General features: G+C 35.8%; 1 protein-coding gene across 4 annotated transcripts in view; it reads left to right on the forward strand.

The window, feature by feature from the left end:
• The window catches only part of LOC140756654 (uncharacterized), a 33,773-nt gene extending 22,419 nt beyond the window's left edge, over window positions 1-11,354 (forward strand). Inside the window, exons 5-11 of one of the 4 annotated variants that reach the window (XM_073092200.1) lie at window positions 2,941-3,108; window positions 3,891-4,025; window positions 4,873-4,911; window positions 4,978-5,028; window positions 6,446-6,596; window positions 7,269-7,421; window positions 9,470-11,354. In XM_073092200.1, coding sequence (XP_072948301.1) covers window positions 2,941-3,108; window positions 3,891-4,025; window positions 4,873-4,911; window positions 4,978-5,028; window positions 6,446-6,596; window positions 7,269-7,421; window positions 9,470-9,606 — 834 coding nt within the window. In that variant the 3' untranslated portion in view covers window positions 9,607-11,354. The remainder of the gene's footprint in view (window positions 1-2,940; window positions 3,109-3,890; window positions 4,026-4,872; window positions 4,912-4,977; window positions 5,029-6,445; window positions 6,597-7,268; window positions 7,422-9,469) is intronic. The other 3 variants (XM_073092201.1, XM_073092202.1, XM_073092203.1) reach the window with 3 other exon arrangements.
• Window positions 11,355-11,819: the final 465 nt, after the last annotated feature.

The following is an 11,819-nucleotide window of genomic DNA, read 5'->3' on the forward strand; positions in this document are numbered from 1 at the left end:
GTGTTTCACCCGCATGTGTGAATAAACCTGCTTCAATAACTTAACGTCATGCGTGCGTGTGAATTATAAAACTGAAACATTATGTACGAAAGTTATGCATCGATAAGGTGCGAGGGGCACCCATGCAGGCTTCAAACGCACTCAGAAACACGGTCAATATTAATTAAGCACACAACATATTAACCAAATTTCTGTAATAGAATCAGTAAATACTAAATTTTTCTTAATGCGGAAACAAATATAAATCTCTAATTTTACACTGCGAACTTCATTTTGCACTGCACAATATTAGCACCGAGTATATAAAAATTATTGTAAAAAATCTAATCTAATTGTATATTCATTTGTCAAAACATTTTGGTTGAAGGCCATCAGTGCACATACATTTTGTGAAAAAGCAAACGGGTGTATGGGAAACATAACAAGGTAAGTATCCGTTTATGTTTCATTTATTGATAAGGGATATTTTTAGAATTCGTTGTAGCTTTAGACACAGTTTTCCAGCTTCAATACCCCACGACCCCTAAAAGTTTACATATGATATTAGTACATTTTTCTAGTTTTATCTATAGCTTTTGATTTAGTGCCCGTGCCCTGAAATTCTGCATTATCTCCTTGGATTTAATCAAATCGTATTAAAAAATATCTGTAACGTTATGTCACTGGATTACTACAGATCGGAACTGTTTTATTCTATTATAAGTCATATAAAAATATACTTAAGCATATGGCGTATCACAAGGAGCATTGTTTGAGCCAGTATTTTAACCTTATACAATTTTAATACATTTAATAAAAGGTATAAATGTACATTTTTCAGGACGTAGAAAATGAAGTCTATTACTCAATTGATTTTGAAGATTTTGATGACCACCAAGTGGTGAAGCGGTCAGTGTGCGAACCAAATGAACTCTTTGAGGTTGAATGCAACTCCTGTAAATGTGATAACAGTGGTCAAAGCTACTCTTGTACCCAAAGCGAATGTTTGGAACGAGATATGGACAAAGAAGTTGAGGTTTTCAAGGAGAGTGAGGTGAGAATCAAAATGTTTTATTTAAATTAAATTCTTTGTCAAGTTCTTTCAGATGATTAAGTTATTTGGAATACTTCGTGTACTTAGTACATTCTTAAAGCCAAACTCTACTCTTATTTGTCAGAAATAAGTGTGGCAAAGATGCCTATGAGTGGAATCATAATCTTAATCTTTACCTTTTTTGTGTTATGTTTGTGTCCATACTGATTTTGGGAGTGTCATAAGCAGCCACCGACTTAAGAAGTCTTAGTATTGGTCTAAGGAGTAAACCTGAATAATACTATTATGTTTTTTTTTTTGTAAGGGCAGTTGCATAATAACATAACATTCTATCATATTTGTGTCTTTATGTTTGTTCATGGTCACTCATGAAGGATCATTTAAATTTCAAGGGTGCCGACCACGTCGAACGTCACTCAGTCTGCAAGCCAAGAGACACCTTCCACGTCGGTTGTAGCACCTGTCATTGTAACATCGATGGTACTGACTTCGCCTGTGCCACTAGACCCTGTCCCTTACTTAATGACGTGGAATTCCTGGAAGTTAAGGTTTGTAAGCTAAGCCGTAAGTCATGAAGAAATGCAGAAAACTATTTTTATAAAATTGAAGTAGTAAATGAGTATACAGTCCACCTTATGTTAAGTGGTCACTGCAGTCCATGGAAATATATAATCCGTTACCCCTGATAACTAAGTTGGAATGCCTGGGAAAAGTATGTCTCCCATAACACACCGTTCAAACTAAAACACAGAAGCGGTTAACAATACTGTTATTAAGCAGAAACAGGTGTGGCGGCGATGCCACCGGAGTCGAACCACAGATGATTCTACCATCTCCAATTTCAATGAAATAGGACTGATGAATATCTAAGTTCTCTAATAGGAATCCAATTCATATTAAAGTGACTTTAGTTAAGCTAAGTCTTTATTTATTGGTCTGAGATAATTAAATAACTATTAGAAGACATGTGTATAAAATCATCGTAAAAGAACAATAATTTCTCACTTCATAACAATGAAAAGTATATAATACAATGAAAGCGCAGTAACAACTTTAGATTAAAAGTAATAGTGATAATGATAAATTACTAGTCATTAATGTCAATTATTAATCAATCATTGTTGTATTTCAGGCAATGAAGGCAATCTTCCCTTGAGTGAGTAATTGACAAGTTGACAATAAAAGAATTGCGTTAATAATGGAATAAATACAACGATTAATATGCATTGTTGAAGCGGAAAATGTTTTTATAAAGAAATAAATGTACGCGTGTTCTAAATTGCGTTTGATTTCTTGTTAAGTCTGTCCTATTCCGATTTCCTATTTTTTGTGTTCATTTATATTCATTGTTACTAGTATTGTTGGAAAGCTTTAAATGTAAGTGATCTACTAAGGGAAAAATAAGGATTGCGTCATTTTTACTCACTTTATTTCTAATAATTCAGTTTTTGAACCTCTCATTCTCGTGATACCCTAAAGTTCTTGCTGGAGCAAGGGACCAATATTTTCGTTTCGGTGGGGTGGACCAGCTGAGGACAAGGTTTATCACACGATTTGTCACTTTCCATAGGAATAAGTCGGTGCAAAACTAGGCCTTGATTCCTTCCTAATGAAAATTTCTGAAAATTTATCGATCCACAAAAACGGTACTAAGGAACTTAAGGATGATTTCATGATTTTGGATTTTGGGCAGTTTTGAGCCCCCTTGAAAAATCAGAGTAGAGCTGGACCCAGGGGGAAGGTCCTTGGTTTCAGCTCTACTCGGCAGCTTTTCGGTGAGAACTTCGGCTTAAAATTAGAAAACCACCGTTGGGTATAAAATTTTAATCAATGCACCTTTTGAGTTTTGCTGTCACAAATATACATAAGCTATTTTTAAGACGAGCATCTCTTTGACTTACTTATAGGCAATACGGTCAGCCCCAAGCGAGAAGGCAGTGGTATGTGCCGCGAACCGTATGTTTATCAAAGACTGCAACACTTGCTGGTGTAACGAGGATGGTACCAGCTACTTCTGTACCAGGAAGGTCTGCGTCCCTGAATTGCCGGATGAGACCACCACTGAGGAACCTGAGGTCGGTTCTGGCTATTTTAGAGTCAGTTGACTTATATTGTCGGTCGTATGCTGCTTATTTTATTGGACTCGGTTGGCTTGTATTGTTTCTGCCGTATGCTGCTTACCGCCGAGATCTATGGAGTCTATTGGTTTATATGTATCCTGTCATGTCCTGCTTATTTTTGAAGTCATTTTATTGGTTGCGGTATTACCTAAACGTTTACTTTTAATTTATTACTTATTTTCATTTTGATTTTATTATTTGTATATCATCTATACTTAAGTTCGTTTATTAGTTTTGCTTTTGATCATATTTTTTTGAAAATATTATTTTTGTATTGTTTGTCATATTTGTGTTTCGGTGGAATATAATTTTTAAATTGATGAATTTTGAAGTTGATGGTGGTTTTTTGGATGCATGTTTTTATATTTTTATACATATGCACACTTTTATACTCTGAATATGAGTAAGTATTATAAAGTATCAATTATCTTATGAAAATTGCATTATTTATCCATCTACGTTTCTGTTAAATTACTTCTTATGTTATTTTGTATAAATCTATCGATTTCTGTATATAAGTACATACGCTGTTTTAAAAATAATTTTATTGTATCTATCAATTTCCATTTCTTTTCCCTTTTCTCTGTACTATTTGTACATAAATGTATCTTAATTTTTTATAAATATTCTTGTTGTCTATGTATGCGTAGTGTTGGTAGTTGTTTGTGTATCACTTAGATTATATCCTTATTAATCAGATTTTTAACTAATTGTTGTCGTTCAACCCTATCAAGCAGGAGTTAGGGGTAATTAAACGTCAATGTCGACCAGACGAGGTGTTCGAGATGGATTGTAACATGTGCAGATGCAACCCTGATGGGAAGTCTTTCTCTTGTACCAGACGAGCCTGTATTCCTGAGGATGATGGCAAGGTTATTATTATGCAATCGTTGTATTTGTTATTAAGGTTTACCATTTTTAGGACATTGGTGGATGGTTTTTAGCTTTCACATTCATTTATGTTATTAAGTAAAAATGCTTTTGGTGGTTGGACATTAGCTCTTACATTTTTAAGTATGTTATTAAGATTATTTTACCACTTTAGTGGTTGATCTTTAGCTTTTAATTCATTACGTTACTTCAGTTTTGTAGGTTTGGATGCGTGTTAGAATCTTTTTAGAATTTGTTTCAATGGTGGTGGTCTTTTTTGAGTTCGATTTAATGGTTGAATGTGTTTAATCAGTGTTACACAGTGAAGTCATCAAATTTGGTGGTGGAGAAAAGTGGAGGGGACAATTTTACTGTACTTCCTTATACTCTAAAAGGTTTGCCTACCTTCAGACCTCGTTGTTTTAGTGGCGGTCTCTTCAATCAGTCATTTTTGGTGGTGGAGAACTTAGTGGTAATCCTTTTTGGTGTTGGAGGATTAATATTATTAATATGTGTAATGGAAAAATCTAATACAAAGTTTAATGTGACTTTCATTCATGACTTTATTTCATACCTTATTCTTATTTTTTATGCTTTTATGTCACTTTTCCTTTCTAACTATATCTGCTTTCATGTGAAATAGTAAACAATACTTGCCATTATTATTTTTTGGAGTCTAGCTTTCCGTCATAAAGTCTTTAGATTATAGAATTTAATTTTATTATTTTTTTCCTATTTGATTACACTATTATTAGATATTCATTAACTAGAGGGTGTTTTACGACTTTAATATCTACCATTTTAGCCATTCGGTACAACTACATCTAAAATATCAATTTTCTGTTACAGAATTCATCTCTAATCAGAAAAGCCCGCGCAACCTCACAGGTAAATACATTTTCTTAAATCATCATTGAATCCATATATCGTCTACATTACATTTTCTTATCACAGGCTAGTTCGAGATCAGATGCCACTGGGTCACGTCTTTCACAACATGTTAAGGTACGAGTCATCCCTCCTTACCTTTACCTGTCACGCATGTACGCTCGCACGCGTGTCTCACACGCTCACATTAATTTACTAGCTGCAGTCTCTTCGCTGTGTGCTGTGTGTAAAACACGATAGAGCAACTGATGCAAGTAGCACGCATGCGGGCATGAATATGCGTGACAGGAAAAGGTCGTTAAGCTCGATTCACATCTTCAGTTACATAGTTTGGTAGAAACCCTTTGTTCCACTTCGCAGGTATCAGAGCTACATTTTTCTTGTAATAGCAGTGTTAAGCTCTACTTTATTTTTATTTGATGTGAAGAAGAGATTTATACGAGGCATTCCAACGTAGTTCCCAGGAACAGCAGATCTTAGGTGGAACCCTATTTGATTATTTGAGATGTCAGTAGGCGGAAGGCAGCACATGTAAGGTCTCTAGATGTGAATCGAGCTTTATTCGTAAACACTTAATAACTTTAACTCTTGCATGCATTATTGCATTTGCACTTGATTGCATTTTAATCCTTCTCTCTTATGTTTTTAATATTGTTATGAAAGGAACAAAAAGAACTAAGTACTAAAATGTTATTGAGCGTTTATGAATATAAGAGACATAATTTATTATTTACCATAGCAATACTTTCTGGGTCATTTTCCATACCATTTATCATAATCATTTCAAGTCATAAGTAAGTAAGGCATAAGAACCTCACCTCAATTCTAAAATCAAGATCTTACGTACAATCTCTAAAGTTATCCTATCTTCTATGTTTCGCATGTTATATACGTTGTTAAGTTCTGTATGATTTCTGATGATGACTGATGATGATGATTCTGGATGAGACACGTTAATTTCCGGAGAAGCTTATTGTCAATAGTGGTCTACCAAGGGCTGATAAAATAATAGGGATAAAATATGGAAAACTGATGGATAAAAGCCCACTTATAAGCGCAAGACTTCTTAGGTTTAAAGAACAAAAAGACAACTGCAAAATATAAAAAGAATTAGTAGAATCCTTTCAGCAGTTTTCCACTCTTAAAAGGTGGTAGAACCCTTTGTGGTTCGACTCCGGCGGCACCACCGCCACACCTATTTCTACCTAATAACAGCAGTGTTAAGCGCTGCTGTGTTCCGGTTTGAAGGGTGTGGTAAGGGAGACAGACTTTTCCGAGGCGTTCCAGCTTAGTCCTCAGGGGTAGCGGCGCATCTGTGGCCGACCTCAGGTAGGAATATCTAATCCTATCTGGGGTTGATTACAGATGGCCATGGGCGGCAGTAGCCACTTACCATCAGGTGGACTGCATGCTCGTCTGCTACTCTTATATTATAAAAAAAAAAAAAAAAAAAAAAACTCTTGATATATAAAAAGACATATTTAAGCCAGTGCGGTACACAATCAAGGTATAACGCGATTGTTGTATCCAGTAGGAGACGCCCAAGACCTGCCAGCCGGGGCAGGAGTTCCGGATGGACTGCAACAAGTGTCTCTGCGACAACGAGGGCCAGGACTACTCGTGCACGCGGATCGACTGCGCTTCCCTTCACAACAACAACAATGGTGGAGTTAGGAGAAAGAGAGGTAAGGTATAAACTACTTCTACTACTACTTCTTCCTTTTTTACTTCTGGACACTTCTTGATGGCGTAATAATTGATTAATTATTCAAATTGAATGAAATTTGAAATGTGCCGTGTTTATACAATGCCTGCTAGGTTACTAATTCACGCTTCTAGTTTTATGCACAACGAAGTTAAAGGGGGGTCGAAAATAGCCTGAACTGCTTCGAGAAAAGACTCGACTTGGCGGGTGCACTGCCGTGCCCTCAGATTGTAAAGCTCCTCGAAGATTTGTAGAGTCGCCATCCCCAGCAGCAACTTCCTGGAAAATGGTCATTTACTTCACCTACAGCCACTTACAATGTTCCGGAATTAACAGTGCATCCTTTTTGTTGCTGCTGACAAAATTTTAGGACTATTTTTTCTATCCCCTCCCTTAGTATCATCATCAACCCATTATAGTCCCACTGCTGCGCACGCTCCTCTCAGAGTAAGAGGAATTAGGCCATAGTCCACCGCGTGGCCAAGTGTGTATTAGTAGACCTCACATACTTTTGAGATTTTTTTAAATAAATCTCTCAGGTGTGCAGGTTTCCTCATTATTTCCTTCACCGTTTAAGCAAGTAATAAATTTCTAATACACACATAACTTTGAAAAATCAGTAGCGATATATTAACACAAAAGCTGTTTCCAGAGGTGGCCACCCAAGCGATAGAATGCACACCGGGCAGCGTGTTCGAGCAGGGCTGCAAGGTGTGCCGCTGCGCGCAGGACGGCCGCCACGCTATCTGCCCCACGCACTGCCAGAACGAGAAGAAGCTTTCGGAAAATGATATCAGCAACACAGGTAATGGAAATTAGCAATACATGGCTCCCATTGTAACATCTGCTGACTGAGGTCGGCCATAGATGCGCCGCTACCCCCGAGGACTAAGCTGGAACGTCTCGGAAAAGCAAGTTTTCCTTACCACACTCTGCCGCTTCCTAAGCGTTTAGTCTGGCCAGGGAGCTTTTAGAATCCGAGCAGGGAGCCCTTTAGAGCAGTGGCGTAGCTATCGTAGGGCCCGGTGGTGCAGTGCACCAGGGCCCCGGACCTCGGGGGGCCCTTTGCCCATAAACCTAAGCTTTGAAAAAAGCGGGTCAGCGAACTCGCCAGCTCCTGAAGCTAGGAAACCTCGACCCTGCTCACAAGATTTTTTTTTTAATTTAATGATTTTAGGTGAACATAACATCGACAATAAGAGAACTCCCGATTTAAGACCTTCAACACATTCGCCGAACTTTCTCGATAAGCATGTGCTGTTTAATATTGTTATTTAGTAATTTAACAGAGTTTAACTGAGTAGTGAGTACGCCACTACGCACATATTGCATCAGCGATAAGCTCACGTGCTTGACGGTCGTGAGATCAATTCGAAAATTTGGCCCGTAAACTATTTATTGAAGTTTTTATTCCCTCTACTAATATCTGCTCTATTTATATTATTCATTGAGATATTTTCAACTTTCTGGGATGCACTACAATAGTTGACGCTACGCTAGAAGTGTCTCTGTTGTAATTCTCAATTCTCTACTACCAGCCTTATTTAATCGAGTATTACCGACATTCCTATTATTTCTATTCCGTACAATCATACATCTAGCATTATGGCACTATATGTTGCTAAAACTCATTTTCGCTAAAAAAAATTTCCGATGATGAAACATGTGTACAAATGATACAGGCTGCAGCACAACAGCAACGGTATAATATATACTATTATACCATCTACTATCTCACAACTTGATAGAAAACGAAAAATAGAGAATGTTTTTATGAAGATCATTCAGTAAACTGAAGATCATAAAAAATTATTTAAGAAACAGCAGTGGACAAGATCGCCTCCGAAATTTAGCGTTAATTGCGATAGAAAATAAGGCGGCATCAAACTTGGATTTGAGTGAAGTTATAGATGAATTCGCAAAAATTAAAGCGCGCAAGAGGTTGTGAACTGGACCGCAAAGTCTGTTGAAAATCGTTTTTTTTTCTTCATTGATTCCATTTGTGTAATAAATATTTTATACTGTCATGTGCGTCGTTGCTCATTTATTCCTATTTTCTTTTATCAAACACAGCGATTTTACCCGTCATAGAGATGACGTATGGATTTGGCCTACTAATGATAAGTTCAACCCACTGTATCCTGTATCCCATTATTATTCCTATCTATAATTTTGAAGGGCAATAAAAGTTCAAGCTACGTGAAAAAGGGGATGGGGGCCCGATTCCTTCTCTATGCACCGGGGCCCTTGCCCACTTAGCTACGCCACTGCTTTAGAGCCGCACCAAACTGCTTGTCCTCTCTGAATATAAGAACGAGTCGCGTCGCACTAGCAAATTGTAGATATTAGCGGCACGAAGATAGGTCCCCCCGGCACCCTCCGCTGCCCGCTCTCGCCCGCAGGACATAGCGCAGTTAGTGTGACCTTACGTTGTTACGGAGTATATGCTTGTAGTTGCGTTCGACCGCATTGACTCTCTGACTGACACTTGCGCGCATTAACTTCAGCGCGGACCTGAAGTTTGGCGCGGACTATACTAAGCTACAAATATATAAAATCCATTATATGAATAAAGACGACTTCTTTGTGATACGTCGTGATAGTTTATAACAGCAGTATTTAGCGGTGCCATGTTCTGGTTATAAGGACGTGGTGTTGGAGAATGGAGAGGCGTTTAATGGAGAGGCGTTTAATTTTTAATTTAGTTTTCAACAAAGCATTTGACTTCAGATGGGACTTGGGTTGTGTGTTATTACTTATACCACTATTTGTTACTTCTACTTGGTCTAAAGTTTCATTTTCTATCTTTCTTTCTTTCTTTTTTTTTATTAGAAAATTGGATTTCTTTTCCAGATTCGGATCCAAGTTTTCGCTGCAACCCCGGCGAACAGTTCAAACGTTCCTGTAATGATTGCACCTGCTCCGCTGATGGAAGAAGTTTCTTCTGCACACTACGTCTCTGCGAGCAGGAGATCACTCCCAACATCTAACTCCCTCAGAGTGGTATAGAGTGGGTCTGTACCAACATCTTGGTACGAATCGTAGGCAGGTGTACTGCTTCCAGCTAGCTTGATTTTGATTTTTTCTTTTTTACAGCACATTTTAGCAGAATAACGATGTTTGCTATTAAAGCAAGTTAGTTCATGTAAATTTGAATTATGCTCTCCCTACCACACTTAGTAATGTTCTACCTTGTGCCTGCTGTTCGTACTCAAGTAGACTCGTTCTATACTTTATTATTACTCTGAGCTCCTTATCAACCTGTACAATGGAACTGTCTTGATTTCCTTTCCTATCTACGACTTCAACAATGTAAATTGTTAGAACAATGAAGATTTCGAAAATTTTTGCATGTTTTGATTTTGATATGATATCAAGACAATATTTTTGATCTATTTTCGTTTGCGTTTATTTTCTTCAATAGGAAATGCGAAATGAATGTGCAAAATGGGAAATTCGCGCAGTTCGAGGCATGCAATGTTACTTAGGTAATGTTTCATATTTTTAAGTATATGCGAGTAACTTTTACTTAGTTTAATAGAGTGAACGAGATAGATCTAAGTTAAGTTTTTAGCAAAGCTACCCTCGACATCGTGATTAAATAGATCCATTTTAATTTCTCTACCTACATCAATTTTAAAATAGGTCCCAAAAATACAGAGCTAAGCTGGACTTGCCATTTTATACAAATAATATACTAAATACAATATTGATATTATTAAAGGTAATTACATTTACAATAGTTAAATAATTGCCGTAAATGTCATCATTTTTAACACGCTTTTATTAGCTTGGGTTGTATGTATGTATGTAACTATGTAACGGAATCTTTGAACCCGATCTCTATCCACTTTGAACGTTCAGTTTAATTCAAAATTTTGAAGAATTATCAAAAACCAATGACAATACACAATTTTAATAATTTTGTACCATTGTCCTTATCAACATCCTCAGGATTAACGATTTTCGAGGTGAGATTGTTCGAGTGTCTTAGAGAAAGTTCGTCGCAAAGTTACTAGATTGCAACAATTATATTTTTTTAGTTTCAATAACAGTTATAGCGTGATTTTTAGTTTTGAAAATAATAATGTTATTTCCCTATAACTCATGATCATCAAGATTGAAAATGATTTTATACTTTTTAGTTGATTTTATCTAAAAGCGTGTTGTTTACTTGTTTAAACTTATTTTTTTCTACACTCTTCATACGAATATTATTATCAGTGATTTTATTATACCTACCATATTTTCTGCCACATGGTCAACTTACAATATTTTTCAAAATATCACATACATTTCTGGATTTTTTACTATCTTCGAAATTCGTCTGGATCTAGATAAGTATTAGTTATGTATGGTTGTATTTTAAGTTGAGTTTAATTATATTTTTCATTGTCATTTTTAACTTTATTTTTATTACGTTGCCCGGTCTACAATTGAATCATATCTTTCATAATCTTTTACACTGTTATCTTTTAAGATCGCTTAAGCAGTTGACCGAGTATATCGATAAACTACTTAACAGTACTATTTTTGATTTTATTATGTACTTTCAAATATTTTAAAGTATTTTATGAATCTTAAAGGTATCTAAGAGTCGCAATGATTACTTATTAGTAAAAAATAATGTCTAACTGTAGTGTTTGTACGCTCTCGTACTAATGTATTAGACAATGTAATTAAACTTAATATTTGAATTTAAATAATTACGAAACGAATAAAGGAGATTGGATTTTAAGATGTGTTTCATTTTAACCTTATTAAATTTTATATTTAAGTAATATCCTTACAAAAAACATTATATACACATTTTTGTAACTGTATATAGTATTGTAGCTGCCCCTCTAAATAATAAACAAATTGAGTCTAAATAGAGTACCTTGAGAAACACCTTTCAATATGATAACGAAGTCATAAAACAAAATATTTTTAATAATTACAAAATAATTTTAAAAAGTTTAAGGCCGCTATAATTAATAGGGCTACGCAAAAAATGCATTTTACGAATGGATATACTTAAGTTCCATTATGGATTTAGATCAAATGCATCTTAGAAATCTCTTAAATTAATATATTGGTAAATTTTTACCATAAGCGAAAAAATTAAAAATCTGTGTAGCTATTATATAGTCAGCACGCTTTAATTAGGACCAGTAACAGCATAAAAGAAATAAAACCACTTAAAATAGCCATAAAACTTCTA

The sequence above is a fragment of the Epargyreus clarus genome, unplaced genomic scaffold, assembly GCF_041222505.1.
Source record: "Epargyreus clarus isolate Ecla_fem2 unplaced genomic scaffold, WU_Ecla_fem_2.2 ptg000035l, whole genome shotgun sequence".
NCBI classification, from domain to species: Eukaryota; Metazoa; Arthropoda; class Insecta; order Lepidoptera; family Hesperiidae; genus Epargyreus; species Epargyreus clarus.